The 21,359-nt window shown below is 43.9% G+C and overlaps 1 protein-coding gene across 6 annotated transcripts in view; it reads left to right on the top strand.

Annotated features, from left to right (window-relative positions):
• The window catches only part of STIM1 (stromal interaction molecule 1), a 202,932-nt gene that overhangs the window by 95,468 nt on the left and 86,105 nt on the right, over positions 1 to 21,359 (top strand). For all 6 annotated transcript variants that reach the window (XM_084614958.1, XM_084614955.1, XM_084614956.1 and 3 more), the window contains one exon: positions 8,238 to 8,368. In XM_084614958.1, the coding sequence (XP_084471084.1) occupies positions 8,238 to 8,368 (131 nt within the window). Of the gene's footprint in view, positions 1 to 8,237; positions 8,369 to 21,359 lie in introns of those variants that run through there.

Here is a 21,359-nt window from a genome sequence, read left to right as displayed (position 1 = left end):
CATCAGCAGCCACACTTCTGACTGTGGAGCTCAGCTGCCTCTGCTCAGGCTGCAGCTTGAGGGAGAGTAATGGCTGCAACACAGAGGTTGCCTACATCAGAAAGGGCAATAAGGGACTTTTGGGTCCAGCTTCTGCCACCTCTACAAACAGGCCTGTGCTACTCACATCCCAGGCGGAGGCCTCCAGAGGAAATGCAAGCCTGTCTGGCCCATGATACCCTAATAATCAAAAGGGGTAAAACCTCTGGGGAATCCATTCTTGAATCCCAATACTTTCCTTCCAGGACCCAGAAACCCCATTTTGGGAGAGAAGACAGTAAAGTCAATATCTTTGAAGGCCGGGAGATCACTAATCTCTCAAAATATTTTTGGAGCAATGTCTGAGCCCAATTTCACTCCCTCCTCTGAGGCGGGATGGTAGAGACAAACTCTCAGAGAGGATGTATATAAATAAAATCAGCATCCGGTTCCCTTGCTCAGCTTCATGGAGTGCAGCATGGCAGATTAACCCAGAAAAAAATCCAAGCCAAAGAGCTGTGCTGGTTTCTTGGGTTCATGTTCATCCAAAAAGAGGAAATATTTGAAAAAAACAGGAGTGCTTTCTCCTTACGGGAGTGTGGCCAGCTGTCCAAATCAGTATTGTGAGATCAAATCACATATATAATAAAATAAATCAAAATCAAACAAAATGAAAAACCCACCCAGAGGATTGACTGTTTCAGCCAGAGCACTGTGTTGAGTGAAAATATGTTCGAGATCTGTGACTGCCTGAGACAAGCCATAGTTGTTTATGCCTCCTCATGCTTCCTGGGAAGATATCGTAATAGAGGAACGGCAATTTCTTGCCACACTTAAAAGACTAGCAAAATGTTGAACTGTCATCGCTTCTGGCATTAAAGTCTGAGTCCTCAACTGCTGCTATGGGTTACCACGCCCTAGCTATTGGGCTGTTGTCCCTGGCTACCGCTGTGGATCACCACGCCCAAAGTACAGATCATTGTTCCTAGATACTGCTGCAGTTTGCCATGCCTTGCTGCCACAACCAATCCACCTCTTGCTTCGGCAGCTGGCCATAGAGTGATGAGAGGGAGAGCAGCCCAAATGTGGAAGAACATACAGGCAGGAAGGGGCTCTTGGCTCCCCATATACTTCTTTGTAACCTCGGTGGCCTCCATTTTGTAAGGCTGTAAGGTTCCTCAGCATGAACCAGTCCAGATTCAACTTGGTATTGCTATCAAAGGTAAACATGGCTATTGTCTCTAGGGGCCAAGGTCTCACTGTTTCTAATGGGATGGTATTTTACTTGAAGGAGTGGCCACTGCACTATCTATAGACAGCCAAGTCTGGGCAGTGTTACCTCTGGGCCTGAAAGCTCTCAGGTGGCATCAGACCATCACCACCAAAAATAAAGTAAAATTCTGAAGGGTCATTTGACCCTCTATCTAGCACCAGTACCTAGCCAGCAGTTCACTGTCAGAATCCTCTGCCTTCTGTCTTCCTTCGCTTGAAGGACAGGAAGGATCTCTGAGACGATCACTTGGACATTCTTCTCCTTCAGCACCCCTCTGAGTTCCCTGAAGTCATCTATAATCTGTGAGCTATCCCACAATGTAGTGTCATTATGCCAATATGTACCGTGACCATGGCCTGTTGACTTCAGAAGCCTGTTTAATCATAGAGTGATGTCTCATCTTTTAGCTTTGAGAGGAAAACACACCGTCCGCTGTCTGCCTGTCCCTTGCAGAACATTCATCCATTCTTCTTAGTACAGAATCCTCAACAAAAATCATCTGTCTTCCTTGGATGGTTGAAGCTTGATTTTTTTCTTACAGGTTGTGCTGAGTAGCCATCCACAGGTGTGTCCCCCACACCTCTCCATACCATTTGACCAGCTGGATCTTCAGAGATATCTTCCACAGTTTCCACACAGCGGACCTGACATTGATTGGAAACTTTTAGCTGCATGGAATTACTCCTAGTCCTCTTCTCTTTGATGGCCACAAGCTGTTCATCCTCATCTGCCTCCAGCTGTGTAGAATGCTGCCTTATCTTCTTGTCTCTGATGGTTATGAATTACCAAGTGTGACATTCTGCACCTTGGGGGAGCACCCTGTAACCCCCATGTTGCTCATTTATATATAATTGTGATTGCATATAAAGCCGGCTGTGTGAGGTATCATGGGAAAGGTTATGTGATCTGCTGAAAGTCATTTTTCTATCCATATATGTATATCATTAATACATATGAAGGTATGAGAATTGTGTGGTATGGTTGTCACTAAAACATGCTGTAAGTTGGGGAATCAGCCAGATATTAGCTCCCCAGAGGCAACAGCAAGGAAAGTAACCAATGCCCGGGCAGGGTGTCAGACAACCCATCAACAGCCATTGTCCAGCAGGGGAGCTACAATTCAGTGACTCACCTGCATGAGGCCACACCAGAGGAATTGCTCAACCTTGTCTGGAGACTAAGTAATGCCCCCAGACATGTCCGGACTTGTGTGTTCCCTAAGCACATAGGACTGAGGGTATAAAACAGAACAGAGCAGGCCCATGCTTCACCTCTCTCTTGCCCCCACCCATGCTGCAAGCAACAAGGACACTGAGAAGATTTATGCAGAGAAGACTGGCCCAGATTTCAAGGGTGAAATCTGTGTGGTACGAACTGCAATATCCAGTGGCTTGAAAAAGCTTAATCTAGATGTTGCCCAAACTAATAGGATTGAGAGTTTAGACTGCATGCTTATATTTTATTTTATCTTGGTAACTAACCTTTTGCCTATCACTTAATATCACTTAAAATCTATCTTTTGTAGTCAATACATTTGTTTGGCTGTTTATCTTTACCAGTGATTTTGCCTGAAGCATGTGGCCAATATGCTCAGGTTTGCAAAGGCAGGTGTATATACACTTTTCATTGATGAAGTGGTGAACCAATTAATAAATCTGCACTTCCCACCTTGAGCAGTGCAAGACGGTATATTCCTGAGGTACAAGGCTGGGAGCTGGGGGAATTTGGCTCTGCTGCCGTTGCTCTGGGAGCATTCATGCAGTATAGCTGGGTGTGGGGCGCCACATGCTGTTGTGCTGAGTGATCACAGCACCTGGAGGGGTTTGCCGCTGGTCACTAGTAAGGCATTGTGAGAGACAGCCCAGGCTGGAAAGAGTTCAGGGGGGTACAGTGTTCCCACAGTCTCAGTCTGCACCCTGGGGAATCCTGTCACACTAAAAGAATCTAAGTATCACACTAAGTATCTCTTATTTCATCTCTTTCTCATTCCTGGATGGCCAGTTTCTTCCTTGAATCTGGGGTAGTGATGCTTCCTGAGGCTGGTTATCCAAGAACTCTTCAGCCTTTCTGGTGGTCTGTAACATCTGTACTTTTGTCCTTCCAATCTAAGACTCCTAAGAAAAAAGGTCAAGTCTCTGTACTATGTTCTCAATATGGTCAAGAAAAAGGAAGTTTTGTAGAAACCCTGACATTAAATGCTTCCTTAGGTTAACTACCCAGATTCCAACCCCACAATGTTTGGAACCTCATTCTGCTCCTTACTCACTACCTAGTATCGTTACACTTTCTATCCATTAAAGCAGACTTCCTGAGAACCACTATCGCCAGTCGGATGAGTTTATGAAGTTGGGAGCTTTCTCTGTGGAGACCTGTTCAGACATGCAGTCTTCACATCTGTCATAGCACTCACTTGCAAAGTAAATTCAAGAAATGTTCTTTTTCTGTCAAGCATCAAAGTCTAATCTGTAGGAGCACTGATAACTTCAGGGCAGAGAAGTCATGTCTCCTGTATTGAGACCAGCTAGATGGCCATGTAGCCATCAATACATAAATTCACCAAATTCTACATATTGGTCATCTAATCACTAACCAATGCCATTTTTCGGCAGAAGTCTTTCCCATGCCTCATTGTCCAGGATATATAATCAACCTCATTTTGGTTGTCCATAATTAAAGGATGATCCAGCTTCCCATCCTGGAGGCACATTGCTGTGAAAATTCCATTGTTAAGGCTCTGTGGACCCTAGCTCCATGTAGAACAGAAAAAAAAAATCTGTGTTTTGCCTGAAAATTTCCTTTCCTTGAGTAATAAGGTCCATAGATCTGGCCCATCTTGGAGACAAATGGATCATCCAGAATAGAGAGAGAAGTTGATACCCAAATATTCAGGTTTATTTTGTTAGGGAGACGTGTCCCTGTGCTCTGCATTAGGAGAAATTGTTGTGATTTCACTTCAAAGTATAGTTAACACAATCTGTAATTTAGGAAAGTAGAATGGAATCATACTGGCCTGGACATTGTCTTGATTAAAGGGAACTTCAGGGGGTGGGGCACTCCCTTGTTGCTAATGACTGGCAGATCTGGTTCTGCCTCCAAGTTGTAAGTAGGCTGAAGTACCCCTTGTAATAGATCTGTAGACCTTATTACTCAAAGAAAGGAAACTTGTAGATAAGCACGAATAAATTTTCCTATTCTGATGTCATACCATGTGTGACCAAAGCAAACATTGTCAGCTAATACCTTGTCTACCCTAGGAGGCTTTTGCTGGTATAGTTGTACTAATATAGTTATGCTGACAAAATCCTTTAGGGTGGATGCACTTAACTGGTATAAAACGGCTTATAGTAGGGTTTTTATCAGTGTGGCTATCTTGGTAAAAAATCACACCATTAATTGACAGAGCTATGTTGGTAAATTTCTAAGTGTAGATCACACCTAAATTTCAGGGAAACTACAATTACATCTGAAGCCTACCTGTGGACATCTTTTTTTTATTAAGTTAAATTCCTTGGGACATTTCCTGTTCCCAGAATGTGGTCAGTATTCAGGATTCCCTGTTCCAGAAGGGACTGGCAGAGCCCACAGCACTGGGAAATCAAGAAAAATAGACCAGTATTCCATATTTAGACACTACTGGTATCTCAGAGTATAAATGAGACTGGATACTTAACCGTGATAATTGTAGCTTATGTGCGCAGGGCTGAGCTGGTTACCTAATTTGGGAAGACATTTTCTCATGGTATTTTGACGGGGATTTTTATTTTTTCTCTGCAGCACTGAGTTAGGAGAGGGGGTCATCCGTTAGGATCTGCTGGGCATATCGCCCATTGCCTGATTTCCTGTGATTGCAGAGGTTGGGTTATGGGAGATGGAAACTGATGCTTTCCATCTTCTGTTCTATGTTTATATTACACACTAAGATACTGGAATTAGATCAGTATCAGTTTGAAAAGTCCTGTTCCAGCACTAGTGCCATAACTACAGCCAGGATTTTAAATGTGCCATCCCTGTGTAAAAATACATACACTTGTCAGGCTTTCAAACACAACAGTGATGAACACAATGTAAAACTTGGACTCGTAGGTTGATACTCGGTGAGACGCTGAAAGCGTAATTGGAGAACCCTCCTCTAGGTGCTTTTGAGAGAATGTCATATGCAAAGTATGAAATTGGAGAACATACATTTATTTATTGTAGATAAACATTAAAATGAAACTCTGGATCCTCTGCTCTTGTAACTGATATTGAAAAAAGTTTGTGGTCCTTCATCTGTTGCTAAGCTTCAAGGTAATATCATCCTGTTTATAAGGCTGGTATCAAGCCACGTCTGGGAGTCTGCAGATACAAGCCAACATCTAACAGAGATCAGAGGTTAAAGGTATGCCCACAAGGAAAACTACTGCTCCCGTGCATGGTAGTGCAGCTGTATTTTCTCACTGATGAATATTTTGGGATGAGTGACATTTATGGCTGTAGTTGCATTAGGTTCAGAAACTTTGGCAGCTGTATTTCCTGTAAATTACAAGTGACCATTCAATACTATGTGACCCTGCCATCTGTCTTTATCTGATAGAGACACCTTTATTTCCAGTAAACTGTTAGCGATCATATGGTGCTGTATCATGACTCATATACTCAATAATAACTTACAGAGGCACCTGTAGTCTGAAAAAAGTGCAAGTGCTCTTACATCTCTCTGACTCGCCCATCCTATTTTATCTTCCATGCTCACTTACAAGCGCACTCACTTGTGTTTCTTGTCTGCCTCACTATGGCATTTGATCAGCTAAGACACGACCTGCAGTACCAAATGCTGTCATGCCAGGCATTGGGGCACCTGTAGCAGCTGAAGGAATTGCAGTCAGTGTTTGCTTGGGGAAATTACATGCACCTGTTACTTTATTTGTGTTTTAAACAGTCTGGAGAGAGAGGAGTAGGAAGTCTGTCTAGCTTGGTATCCTGCCTTCTTGACAGTGGCTGGTGCCAGATGCTTCAGAGGGAATGAACAGAACAGGGCAATGATCGAGTGATCCATCCCCTGTCATCCAGTTCCAGTTTCTGGCAGTCAGAGGTTTAGGGACACTGGCATCATGGGGTTGCATCCTTAATCATCTTGGCTTATAGCCATCGAGGGACCTATCCTCCAGAAACTTACGTAATTCTTTTTTGAACCCAGTTAGACTTTTGCCCTTCACACCATTCTCTGGCAATGAGTTCCACAGGTTGACTGTGCATTATGTGAAGCAGTACTTCTTATGTCTTCTCTTTTCTAAGCTAAACAGTCCCAGTCTTTTTAATATGGAAGCTGTTTTGTAACTTTTCCTGGCTGGTGTTAGCTGTATGCAGCTAGAGATCTGTGCTGGTAGCAGAGGGCTTCTAGGGTGGATCTGTCATGAAGATTGCATCAGCCAAGGTATCTGTGAAAGCTAAAGGGGGAAAGTAAAACTAATAATGAAACATTTAAAAACAATTAGTGTGAATTCAGTGCTGGCAAAAGATTTCAGATTGACAGACCAAGAAACATAAGTCTCACTTCAGTCCACACTTAGGCCCTGATCCGGCCAATCATTTAATTAAACAGGTACTTAACTTTTTAAGCATATGAGTAGTTTCATTTCATCTGGGTTTTTAGATCTCAAGTTGATAGATGCCTTAATAAATGCCAGTTTAGCCTCAGAAAAGATACGGTATGTATGGCAGCAGTGCCAGATCCCTCTGGCGTCAGCGTGCCTGTTTTGTTTTGGAAGGACCACCATGAAGTCAGAGGGGGATTTGATCTCCAAGGCCCTTTGTGGTATGTCTACGCTGTAGTTAGACACCGGCGGCTGCCCCAGGCCAGCTGATTTGGGGTCGGGCTAAGGGGCTCTGGGCCTCCCACCTCACAAGGGCCTCTACGTCTACTCTGCAATTAAACGGCTTCTTAGCCTGAGTCAGCTGGCACAGGCTAACTGTGGGTTTTTAGACATGCCCGTTGTTCCTTAGCCATTCTTCTAAGACTCAATAGGAATGCCAATTCTAGTGATGGGTTTTGTGATGTGGACACCAGTCCAATGGGAACTGGACTAAGACCCGCCACACTCATTTCATGTAGTCCTCAGAACTGCCATCAGATGGTAAAAAGTTTCAGTCAATAGCAACCTGGAATGAATGCGGTCTTAGGTACCTGCTAGGTGAAAGGCTCTTCGTACCATCAACAGATTCCTACCCAAAAGCCTCTAAAATTTCCTTTAAGCAAGACACCTGTGTTTTTGAATCAGCATTCTCTACTTATTAAGTATGAGGCACAATTTATGGTGTTGGTTTATAAATATAAAACTCTAAATGACCCGTCACATATTTAATGGAAATACCATCTTTTTATTGAATAATTATATGTATAAAACAAAATGAATAAAATAAATTTAACTAAACCCACAAAATGTACTGTGTCTAAGCACAACTGTAATATACATAATAATGTCTTAATGACACAAAATAAACCTATATGGCAAATAAATCCCACTAAATACAAACTAAAAACAACCCAGGAATCCTTCCCCCAGGCTAAAACTTATAGGCCTGTTAAAGTCGCTGGCCTCTTCTGTAGAAGGCCCTGCCTCCCATGCACTCAAGCTGATCAGCATTTCCAGCGCTACTGGTACGTAATGCTGTGATGGAAGGGACTGCAGGAGCTGGTCCCTAAGATAAATTGGCCCAGGCTAGGCCCTCACCCATTCTTTTTTGTCAGGATTTGCTGCTATCATAGAGACCAGCCAGTCTTACTTTATATTTGTAGGTCTGGAACACTAAAATATCCCAAAAAGAAAAGGAGTACTAGTGGCACCTTAGAGACTAACCAATTTATTTGAGCTCACGAAAAGCTTATGCTCAAATAAATTGGTTAGTCAGTGAGATGGAAATTCTTGTGGTGGGGGCTACCTAATGCCAGTGTTTTCTCCCCAAACAGAGTTTTGTCGAATTGATGAGCCCTTGTGCCACAACGAAGATGAGCAGCTCAGCTTTGAAGCTGTCTGCAATATCCACAAACAGATGGACGATGACGCCAATGGCAACGTGGATGTAGAGGAGAGCGATGAGGTTAGTTCACAGCTACTTTTCTTTCTTTCTCCCTTCTGTCCTTCCTTCCCTTCCTGCCTTCCTCTTTAGGAGGGCAGCTCTCCATTGGATAGTACTGCGTGTCAGGGGTGGCCAAAGATCAGCCAATAACATTTTCCAGAGTAGTTGTTGGCTGCCTTCATCTTCAGCCTGCAGAGACTGCAGCTCCCAGAATGCCATAAGACACCAGTCCTCGCCCTGAATAGAAGAGACAGGCAAAGACACAGAGATGTGACTTGCCGAAGCTCAAGAGAACCGAGGTCTCATGACTCCCCAATCCAGTACCTTATCCATTAGGCAACACTACCCCGCAGCTCGCTACAAGCGCTATCCACTAGACCCTGATACCTCCTCGAGGCAGTACAGGTGAGCTGAGCTCTGTGCACATGCTGTATGCCTGGAAGTGCTTCGGAAGGGAGGTGAGGTCATAAATGGGGCAGTTGGATCCTTTTGAAAGAAATTACAAAAGTGTGATCTGCAATTTCTGCGCTGTGAAGTGAAGCCTTTGTTTTCTCCATTGGGACTGGTTTGGTCTATTTACTGTGATGTTTGCTCTTGTATAGTGCTCTGCCAGCTGAAAGCTCTCTACTAACATTGGACTGACTGACTGACCCTGACAACAACGTGTCTCTCTACCCCCGCCCCACCCCGTCCAGTGAGGGAGTATGATTTTTTCCCGTTTTGCAGAGAAGGAAGTGCAGGCACAGGGAATGTAAATGGTTGCCTGAGCCCACACAATAAAGCCGTGTGACAGACAGGCCCCTAATAACGAAGCAGCTCTTTAATTTAAAAATATTGGAAAGAAAAGGCTCATAAGTCCAAAATGTGAAATGGTGTCAATTCAGAGTCGCCCCAGCAAGCACGGAGGGCAGGCGCCGAGTTGTTTGTTCTGTCATTACAGAGCTCTCCTCTTTTTGTCTCAATTTCACTGCCCAGACTGATCAAAGAGCTCCCATCTGAATTCCCTTGTCACTTGTGAGGACAACCTTTTTGTACAGTCCCTTTCCCTTGTCTCAGTCCCTATAAACTCTGGAGTTCTAATCCTGGCTATGCCTTTGACTCATGGTATGGGCTTGGGTCAGTCCATTCATTTGTCTACCTCAGTTTCCCCATGTGTAACATAGGGACAATACCCATGTTGAAAAAGTGGAGGATTAATTAGTGGGTTTTGTATAGCTCTTTGAATGTGCTAGATAACATTATATAAATGTTATGTAAAGTATTGTTAATCTACGAATTAGTTTGCATAGCTGGAGGGCAGGATCTGATGCAAGAATCTGTCTTGTATATTGTCACTTTACTCTGGCCTCTGTGCTACTGTAGTACAAATAATTATTATTATTACTACGCTCCCCGGGGACTCAGTTCTGGATGGTTTTCTGAGCTTTCTCAACCCCTGGCTTGGCTGTATTTTGAAGTTGCCCCATTACTACCGTCTAGTTTAAAACCCTTTAAATATCCAACTAAATATGATCATCCAGGCCCTCTTCATCTCTTGTCTTAATTATGAATCACCACTTCCAGTCCATTCAAAATGCAGTTTCTAAGATCGTATTCCTTACCCATTGACCTGACCACATCACCCTCTCTCTGTGAATCCTCCACTGGCTTCTCTTCTCCAGGATGTCAAATACTTCTTGTCCTCACCTTCAAGGTTCTCCCTAAATCTGGCCTCCGTGCTTCGCTGACCCTGGTGTCATGTTGCATGCTGCTCTTTCCACTCCTTCAGTGACACCAATCTTATTGCCTGGTTTGTCTGTTTCTTGCACAGCTGTCCTTGTGGTTTTTTCCATGCTACACTTATGCTGTGAATGCCCTCCCAGAGCTAATCTGCAAGGCGATCTCCCACTCCAAGTCCCTCTTTAAGACCCACTTCTGCTATGGTACTACAAGAAATTAGCCAATTAATATAGTTACTTAAAGGAGATATGATAGAAAACACACACACACAACTAACTTTAGGCAGATAAGTCTTCCTTATTCCGTTACGCCACAGACTAGCCCTCATTAGTAACTGTACACTCTTTTTGAAGTTCCCTGCCATCTGCTCCCCATGCCTGTGCCCTGATAACTGTTTAGTTATCCTTCCATTCTGTCATGTCTCATATTTAGTTTGTAAGCTGCTTGGGGCAGGACTCACCTCTTCCATGGTATTCTCTGTGCTGTTTTTTCTTGGGAATTTTGTAGTGCTGTCACAGCCTCTTGAAACAGGCCATTAGAACATAAATATATAGAAAAAAATGACACTCCCCAATGTACAGAGGAGAATATTATGTATATGAAGGTGGATAAACATTGATTTTTCCCTTGGAAATGATAAAAGCTTTGTATTTCAGCCAACTGAAATGGCTAATTTTCATTGGGTTGCCCACCTGCAACTTGGCTGTGAATTAAAACTCAGCTAAAAGATGAGAAATTACAACATCCTCTAGTCTACTAGACTGTCTTCCTTAAATTCTCCATCTGTTCTGCTCAACTGTAGGGCAGTCACAGCCTCAGCAGCTCTGCCATAAAGAATTTGTCTTGTCATCATGTTTTCTGAGGCTTGATGAAAGAGGAGAACACCAGAAGCCATCAGAGGCATCGACTTAGTTCTCAATTTGAGGCCCAATTGCACACTCCTGCCTGCTGTGACAACTATTGGAAATAAGCCTAAATCCACCCCTCACACTCGTTTGTGCCAAGGGCTGTTAATGATGCAGGGTTAGTTTGATTGTCTATCTCCTTCGGTTCTCTCTCTTTCTCTCTGCCTATCTGCCTGGGCAACAGGATTTGGAGACCACTGACCTTTCATATGTCAAGAAGATGACTGCTCAACAACTGAAAGAGAGGAAAGTCAGCCTTTCTGATGTAGAGCGATGTCTCTCTAGTTTTTAAAGGTCACTGAAGCTGTGAGAAGGGTTTTACCCCATGCTTTCCTCTGCCAGATGCATTCAGCTCCGACATGGTGGGTTATAGAGAAGACTCTGTGGTTTGCTACTTGGGATGACTTCTCTGAGAAACCTGCAATGGATTAGTAAAGCTTTCTTAAAGCCTGGAAGTTAGTTAGTTGTAACATGCAAAGGCAGATTTTCAGCGGGAATGTAGCTTTGTGCTTCTTGCAAACAAATCTGGGACTCTCGGATTTTTTTTTTTTAAAGTGGGGGTGGGGTAGTTCTGCAACATACCCAGATGGGGAACAAACACAGGCTTTGTCGGGATGGTGTTATCAGAGTCAGGCCCCCTTCACTGGGAATGACCTACACCAGACTTGCAAATCTCACCTCAGGTATCCCAGCTGATCTCATCTGGTGAAGTAAAGCACAGAGAGAACAGGATCTCTCATACCCAGGACCCAACCATAGCAAGCTTAGTAACTGCAGCATAAATTGCACCTGGAAACAAACTGGAAGCCAATGCAGTCAGTGGAGCACATGGCAAAATGTGCCACTCCATGTGTGAGTCACCAGTAAATCATCAGACAGCTGCAGTCTGCACCAGCTGAGGTCTCAAAAAGGTTGTCACATGCGGCCCGTGTAGAGCACACAGAATGAATCTAATCTGGAGCTGACAAAGGCATGGCTCACTGGTGAATTCCACATCTGAGAGGGAAAAGGGCACCCTCTGCTCTGCCACCGCTGCTTCGTGACCCTCCAGCAGCAACAGAGAAGCCATTAACCTGAGAACCAACGTAAGAAGGCAGGTGTATGCCATCAATTGAAAGGGCAGACATTACCTGAAAATGCCCCCGTGGTGCCAGTGGATGCTACCAAGCTAGTGAGTAAGGGGGGAGCAAAGTTGCTTTGTTGTTTATTTTGTAGTACACTCACTTCTGTGTCAGAAGGCAAAGTGTTCAAGTTCCACAGTGAGTTTTGAACTCCTGTAGCGCGAACAGTCTATTATGATTATTTAACTCCTTTTAATCTTTCCTTTCAAGTTGGCCCTTTTACAATTTTGGTTGTTCTTCTCTGACTTCCCTTCAGTTGACATACTCCTTTCCAGAATTGATGATTTAAAATCAGTGACCATCTTCTGATTCAAATTTGAAAAAGCAGCAAAGCTAAACATAAATAATTTTTCCTTTTCTGTGGAGAGTATGTAACATAGTCAAGGTTTTGAATTTATATCTGCTCTCAGAATCCAAGTGATTTGCTTGTTGAATTTACTTTTAGAATAGCTTGCATTATTTGCATTTTATGTGCAAATATTGTTCTGTGCAAATATTTCTATGTAAATATTTGTTTCTTTAGATCTGTATTGATCTTTTGCAACTGCAGGAAACGTATTGTCATCTCTGTTTGCTTATTGGCAGAGTTAAGTATTGCAAAGTACCATGATTCCAGGCTTCACAATGCAATGCAACACCTCACTAGTAGATGTAATTCATTGCTATTGGAGAAGCTGACATGGGAATCTGTGTCGGGAGCTTGCCTCTGTGTAAAGAACTTGTAAATTGTATTATCAGTACTAGCCTTCCTGGACACATCCGCATCTGAAGCTAGACTTGCCTGTTCAGTTATTTTTCTCCATCTTTCAAAGCTATAAGGTCCTCCTTATTTTGTCATGTATTTAAAACTTTTCTTCATTGGTGGCTGGAGGCCAGCTCCTGGGCGTATTATTTGAATGGATACAGATGCTCACAAACGTGAACCTATATGGCTGTGTTTTATGTTTAATCTTCAGATTAAACACAGCAGTTGTTCAAAGATTCAAAAAGTAATAGCAAAAAAATGTTTAAGTACATCAGAAGCAGGAAACCTGCTAAACAACCAGTGAGGCCACTGGACGATCGAGACAATAAAGGAGCACTCAAGGACGATAAGGCTATTGTGGAGAAACTAAATGAATTCTTTGCATCAGTCTTCACGGTTGAGGATGTGAGGGAGATTCCCAAACCTTAGCCATTCTTTTTAGGTGACAAATCTGAGAAACTCTCTCAGATTCAGGTGTCATTAGAGGAGGTTTTGGAACAAATTGGTAAACTAAACAGTAATAAGTCACCAGGACCAGAGGGTATTCACCTAAGAGTTCTGAAGGAACTGTGACAGGGTTGGACCAGATGGCTATAGGAGAGTAATAGAAGGCAGATATATTAGCCCCAGGCTAAGTAGGTCCCTTTTCCCTGGATAAGGTAACAGGGAAGGTTCCAGAAAAATCAAGAACCTTCTGGAGACAATTAAGACAGGCTGATTAGAAAACCTGCAGCCAATCAAGAAGCTGCTAGAATCAATTAAGGCAGGCTAATCAGGGCACCTGGGTTTTTAAAAAAGAGCTCACTTCAGTTTCTGGTGTGCGTGTGAGGAGCTGGGAGCAAGAGGCACTAGGAGCTGAGAGTGAGAACGCGGACTGTTGGAGGACTGAGGGGTACAAGCATTATCAGACACAAGGAGGAAGGTCCTATGGTGAGGATAAAGAAGGTGTTGGGAGGAGGCCATGGGGAAGTATGACTGCTCAGAGCTCAAGTATGAAACTGCAGAAAAACCTGAGTGTCTCTGGATTAAGTTTAGAAGTGTGAGCACCAAGGGTGATGTCGTGGTGGGAGTCTGCTATAGACCCACCAGACCAGGGGGACGAGGTGGACAAGGCTTTCTTCCGGCAACTCACGGAAGTTACTAAATCGCAGGCCCTGGTTCTCATGGGAGACTTCAATCACCCTGATATCTGCTGGGAGAGCAATACAGCGATGCACAGACGATCCAGGAAGTTTTTGGAAAGTATAGGGGACAATTTCCTGGTGCAAGTGCTGGAGGAACCAACAAGGGGCAGAGCTCTTCTTGACCTGCTGCTCACAAACCGGGAAGAATTAGTAGGGGAAGCAAAAGTGGATGAGACCTTGGGAGGCAGTGACCATGAGATGGTCGAGTTCAGGATCCTGACACAGGGAAGAAAGGAGAGCAGCAGAATACGGACCCTGGATTTCAGAAAAGCAGACTTTGACTCCCTCAGGGAACTGATGGGCAGGATTCCCTGGGAGAATAACATGAGGGAGAAAGGAGTCCAGGAGAATTGGCTGTATTTTAAAGAATCCTAATTGAGGTTACAGGGACAAACCATCCCGATGCGTAGAAAGAATAGTAAATATGGCAGGCGACCAGTTTGGCTTAACAGTGAAATCCTTGCTGACCTTAAACACAAAAAAGCAGCTTACAAGAAGTGGAAGACTGGACAAATGACCAGGGAAGAGTATAAAAATATTGCTTGGGCATGCAGGAGTGAAATCAGGAAGGCCAAACCACACCTGGAGTTGCAGCTAGCAAGAGATGTTAAGAGTAACAAGAAGGGTTTCTTCAGGTATGTTAGCAACAAGAAGAAAGTCAAGGAAAGTGTGGGCCCCTTACTGAATGAGGGAGACAACCTAGTAACAGAGGATGTGGAAAAAGCTGATGTACTCAATGCTTTTTTTGCCTCTGTCTTCACGAACAAGGTCAGCTCCCAGACTGCTGCACTGGGCAGCACAGCATGGGGAGAAGGTGACCAGCCCTCTGTGGAGAAAGAAGTGGTTCGGGATTATTTAGAAAAGCTGGACGAGCACAAATTCATGGGGCCGGATGCGCTGCATCTGAGAGTGCTAAAGAAGTTGGCGGCTGTGATTGCAGAGCCATTGGCCATTATCTTTGAAAACTCATGGTGATCAGGGGAAGTCCCGGACGACTGGAAAAAGACTAATGTAGTGTCCATCTTTAAAAAAGGGAAGGAGGAGGATCTTGCGAACTACAGGCCAGTCAGCCTCACCTCAGTCCCTGGAAAAATCATGGAGCAGGTCCTCAAGGAATCAATTCTGAAGCATTTAGAGGAGAGGAAAGTGATCAGGAACAGTCAGCATGGATTCACCAAGGGCAAGTCATGCCTGACTAATCTAATTGCCTTCTATGATGAGATAACTGGCTCTGTGGATGAGGGGAAAGCGGTGGACGTGTTGTTCCTTGACTTTAGCAAAGCTTTTGAGCTGGTTTCCCACAGTATTCTTGCCAGCAAGTTAAAGAAGTATGGGCTGGATGAATGGACTATAAGGTGGATAGAAAGATGGCTAGATTGTCGGGCTCAACGGGTAGTGATCAATGGCTCCATGTCTAGTTGGCAGGTGGTATCAAGTGGAGTGTCCCAAGGGTCGGTCCTGGGACCGGTTTTGTTCAATATCTTCATAAATGATCTGGAGGATGGTGTGGATTGCACCCTCAGCAAGTTTGCAGATGACACTAAACTGGGAGAAGTGGTAGATACGCTGGAGGATAGGGATAGAATACAGAGGGCCCTAGACAAATTAGAGGATTGGGCCAAAAGAAATCTGATGAGGTTCAACAAGGACAAGTGCAGAGTCCTGCACTTAGGACGGAAGAATCCCATGCACCACTACAGACTAGGAATCGAATGGCTTGGCAGCAGTTCTGCAGAAAAGGACCTAGGGGTGACAGTGGACGAGAAGCTGGATATGAGTCAACGGTGTGCCCTTGTTGCCAAGAAGGCCAATGGCATTTTGGGATGTATATGTAGGGGCATTGCCAGCAGATCGAGGGACATGATCATTCCCTTCTATTCGACATTGGTGAGGCGTCATCTGGTGTACTGTGTTCAGTTTTGGGCCCCACACTACAAGAAGGATGTGAAAAAATTGGAAAGCATCCAGCGGAGGGCAACAAAAATTATTAGGGGTCTGGAACACATGACTTATGAGGAGAGGCTGAGGGAACTGGGATTGTTTAGTCTGCAGAAGAGAAGAATGCGGGGGGATTTCATAGCTGCTTTCAACTACCTGAAAGGGGGTTCCAAAGAGGATGGATCTAGACTGTTCTCAATGGTAGCAGATGACAGAACAAGGAGTAATGGTGTCAAGTTGCAGTGGGGGAGGTTTAGGTTGGATATTAGGAAAAACTTTTTCACTATGAGGGCAGTGAAACACTGGAATGCGTTACCTAGGGAGGTGGTAGAATCTCCTTCCTTAGATATTTTTAAGGTCAAGCTTGACATAGCCCTGGCCGGGATGATTTAGTTGGGGATTGGTCCTGCTTTGAGCAGGGGGTTGGACTAGATGACCTCCTGAGGTCCCTTCCAACCCTGATATTCTGTGATTCAATGAAGTAGCCCAGGGAGTTGTAGCTATCGCACAGCTGTTCCAGGAGGCACTCTAGACAGCTGCATTCCACAGGGCCCTGGGCTGGAACCCGGAGTAGAGGGCGGGCCCGGGTTCCCCCCAAATCCTCCCAACTCCTGGTCAGACACAGGAGTCGTCGACCTGGACTGTGAGTTCAGAAAAAAGGCCAAGCTGAGGGCTGCCGTGAAGCTCCAAGGCGAGCAAGTCCGCCAATAAGTGCAAGACCCACCAAAGTAGAGCAGGAACTTTGTCACAGAACTCAAATGTGAAATTGCAGAACTACTAACCGTCATCTGTTACTTATCATTTAAATAAGTGTCTGTCCCAAATGACTGGAGGAAAGCTAATGTGACAGCAATTTTAAAAAGGGCTCCAGAGGAGACCCTGGCAATCACAGGCCGGTAAGACTGACTTCAGTACTGGGCAAACTGGTTGAAACTATAGTAAAGAACAAAATTGTCACACTTATAGATGAACATAATTTGTTGGGGAATAGGTTTTTGTAAAGGGAAATCATGCCTCACCAATCTACTAGAATTCTTTGAGGGGGTCAACAAGCATGTGGACAAAGGGGATCCAGTGGATATTGTGTACTTAGATTTTCAGAAAGCCTTTGACAAGGTCCCTGACCAAAGGCTCTTAAGCAAAGTAAGCAGTCATGGGATAAGAGGGAAGGTCCTCTCATGGATTGGTAACTGATCAAAAGATAGGAAATAAAGGGTAGGAATAAATGGTCAATTTTCAGAATGGAGAGAGGTCACTAGTGGTGTCCTCCAGGGGTGTGTATCAGGACCAGTTCTATTCAACATATTCATAAATGTTCTGGAAAAAGGGTTAAACAGCGAAGTGGCAAAATTTGCAGATGATACAGAACTACTCAAGATAGTTAAGTCCCAGGCACACTGCGAAGAGCTACAAAAGGATCTCACAAAACTGGGTGACTGGGCAACAGAATGGCAGATGAAATTCAGTGTTGATAAGTGCAAAATAATGCACGTTGGAAAATATAATCCCAGCTATACATATAAAATGATGGGGTCTAAATTAGCTGTTACCACTCAAGAAAGAGATCTTGGAGTCATTGTGGATAGTTCTCTGAAAACATCCAGTCAGTGTGCAGCGACGGTCAAAAAAACGAACAGAATGTTGGGAATAATTAAGAAAGGGATAGTTTCTGTCTTATCTGTCATATTGCCCCTGTATAAATCCATGGTACGCCTACATCTTGTATACTGTGTGCAGATGTGGTCGTCCCATCTCAAAAAAGATATATTGGACTTGGAAAAGGTTCATAAAAGGGCAACAAAAATAATTAGGGGTATGGAACGGCTTCCGTATGAGGAGAGATTAAAAAGACTGGGACTTTTCAGCTTGGAAAAAAGACGACTAAGGGAGGTATGATAGAGGTCTATTAAATCATGACTGGTGTGGAGAAATTAAATAAGGAAGTGTTATTTACTCCTTCTCATAACACAAAAACTAGGGGCCACCAAATGAAATTAATAGGCAGCAGATTTAAAACAAACAAATGGAAATATTTTTTTTCACACAACGCACAGTCAACCTGTGGAACTCCTTGCCAGAGGATGTTGTGAAGGCCAAGACTATAACAGGGTTAAAAAAAGAATTAGATAAATTCACGGAAGATTGGGCCACCAATGGCTATCAGCCAGGATGGCAGGGATGGTGTCCAAAGGCTGTTTGCCAGAAGCTGGGAATGGGCGATAGGGGATGGATCACTTGATGATTACCTGTTCTGTTCAGTCCAGTTCCTCTGGGGCAGCTCGCATTGGCCGCTGTCGGAAGACAGGATGCTGGGCTAAATGGACCTTTGGTCTGACCCAATGTGGCTGTTCTTATGTTCTCCCAGGACATGAGATTATCCTGAGAATAACTGTAGAATGTCAGGCCATTTCAGTAAATGTGTGAAAACGACTGAGGCAATAGTCCGTTTGGACAATGCCATTATTGTACCTGTCCACAATTGACACAAGGAGCAAAGGCTTGGCCTGAGATACCCACCGAGTTGGTGTGGACAGAAAGGCAACTGGAAAAACCTTCAGAAGCTCACGCATCAGGGAAGCTGGACAATCCAGCCGTCTAGTTTACTGGTAAGCAGTGACATCAAAGGGGAACTATTTGTTTCTTGTGTGCGGAAGTACACATAATGATGTAGGCCAAGGGAAGTTCTCTAGCGTGATCCCTGTGAGCCCTAGTTAGTTGACCTGAGCTCTAAGACTCTCTGATGCAGGGTTTGGTTGGGTATTTTTTGCTTTGTAGACATAATTTGGGTTGCTGTCAGGCTTTTCAGGTTCTGTTGAAAATGGGCTTATTTGTGCGTAATATAAGAGCCCTTAGTCCTGGGCCAGACACATTGTCATAAAATCAGAGCCTTAGAATTGCTTTCCAATTCCATAGTGCGCAAATTGGCAGTCAGCTACTGGATTGTAGTGAAATATCCCTAATGCTGGAAAGGCCCTGTTTCTGAGTCAGTTGCGTTTCTGTCCATCTTTAATAGTTTCCTCTGTTAGCTTACTTCATGAACTAGTGAGGGGGAGGTCAGGGATGATTTTGAAGATTGAGTGCAGTCACCTCCGTGAGAATTCGTATATCTTCAACAGATGTTCTGAAAGGCCAGCAGGCCTGAAAGTCGTCCTGCTGGCATTTTTTGAATGTTGAGTTATCCCTCCACTTAGCTGGCTCCATTCTTGTGAGCAGGCTTGAGTTGCAGAGCTATGGGCAGTTGTGATGTCCACATGCTCATGAGTGCAAATGAAACCCAGTGTTCTCGCTTTGTAGTGAGTTAGGGCTTGTCTACACTGGCAATTTACAGTATTGCAACTTTCTTGTTCAGGACGTGAAAAACCACCTCCTCCCCCCCGAGGGCAGCAAGTTTCAGGGCTGTAAAGCGGCAGTGTAGACAGTGCACCAGCACTGGGAGCTACGCCCCTCGTGGAGGTGGTTTTTTGAGAGCACTGGGAGAGCTCTCTCCCAGCGTTGCGCCATGACCACACAAGGCATGTTAAAGTGCTGCCGGGGCAGCACTTTAGCATTGCCAGTGTAGACGACTAGCCCTTAGTCTTTGCTCAATTGAGAAATTGGGATTTTATCCACACTGCAGCCATCTTTTCCATGGGGGATGTAATTGGCACTTTTTTTTCTAAATTAAGGTCTATTTTTTTTTTAAAAACTATATTTAAGACCAGTGAAAATTTGTCAGTCAACCTTCAACTGTCCTTTTAAAGCATCATGTTTTTTCCTTTTGTGGAGATGAATTTTCATCAAGTTTAAAGATGATAGCAGTGACCCCAATTACAAAGAGAGCCCGGGCTCTTATGGGAAAACCCTTCTAATTAGCAACCTATTTGTGATCATACTCAGTCAAAGGTGGTTCCAGTTCCGTTTAAGGACACCTATGTCTTATGACTTAATTGAACAAACTTTAGTTTGTGGGATGTTTTTTCTATTTAAGTTCCAGGTCTATAGTGACCAAAATATCTGCAGCCAAGATTTGTAGAGCCGGATACAAAATTTGTATCGGTATCTGATCCATGATCTGCAGAAATGATCCGTGGATATCCGCAGATTTGCAGGGCTCTAGATACAAAATTTGTATCTGCATCCGATCAGTAATCCACAGAAATGGTCTGCGGATATCCGCATCCGCGGATGCAGATACCTACGGATATAAAGCAGCTTTGTGAAGAGGTAGATGAACCTTTCACAAAGTTTAGCAGCCAGAGGGTTAAAATGTTTAATGAGATCATGCAAATATGTAAATTGATTTATAATTATGCATTTTTTTCTTAAGGTGCCACATAATTGCTCTCAAGAATCTGAAATTCTCATTTTAAAAATGTCTCTGAAGCTTGTGGTTGCAAAAGAAAACTTTCTGGCTGTGACCCTAAAGTAACCATTATAGTGATGTCAGAGTCTGCAGACAGCCAGAAACAATAGTTCTGATTAATGTTGGACTTGCTCCTGTTTAGCTACCCTGGGTGTTAACGTTGAAGCCTAGTAGTGATACCTCAGAGATTTGTGAAAGGGTAGTTATCTGATGCTATTTATCAGTAACTTTTTAATTACAGGTTTCAGAGTAGCAGCCGTGTTAGTCTGTATTCGCAAAAAGAAAAGGAGTACTTGTGGCACCTTAGAGACTAACCAATTTATTTGAGCATGAGCTTTCGTGAGCTACAGCTCACTTCATCGGAATGCATCCAATGAAGTAAGCTGTAGCTCACGAAAGCTTATGCTCAAATAAATTGGTTCGTCTCTAAGGTGCCACAAGTACTCCTTTTCTTTTTAGTTACAGTGACTTGAACACTTTCACTTGTATATTGCACATGATCTGTGTGGCCATATGCTAGAAATTAGGAGCTCCCATATTTTCTTTGCGCCCCCGCCCCCCCAAGCACCTCACTTTATTGAAATCCTCAAGTTGTCTGTACTTGGCTGTTAGTCAAGATGGTCAGGGATACAACCCCATGCTCTGGGTGTCCCTAGCCTCTGATTGCCAGAAGCTGGAAGTGGACGACAGGGGTTGGATCACTTGCTGGTTGCCTGTTCTGTTCATTCCCTCTGAAGCACCTGGCATTGGCCACTGTTGGAAGACAGGATGCTGGGCTAGATGGACCAGTATGGTTGTTCTTATGTTCTTATGGAACCTGTTCACCCCTTAATGTAAATGCTTTTTCTGCACAGTGCTAGCCAGGTTCTTAGTCCCTTGTTCCTTTTCACGTGTACAGATGGTGTTCTCTTACATGTGTTGACATTTGACAGCTCTTGCTGTGTTTCACAATTCTCATTCCAGTTGGTTTTGAACACCAAATGACTTTAAAAGAAAGTATAACAATGCAGAGTGGCTGTTGACTGCTGTGTCCAGCAGTGGTCTCTTCTGCTTATGCT

This window comes from Lepidochelys olivacea (genome assembly GCF_965140295.1).
Source record: "Lepidochelys olivacea isolate rLepOli2 genome assembly, chromosome: 1".
NCBI classification, from domain to species: domain Eukaryota; kingdom Metazoa; phylum Chordata; order Testudines; family Cheloniidae; genus Lepidochelys; species Lepidochelys olivacea.
This window is presented reverse-complemented; position numbering and strand designations above follow the sequence as displayed.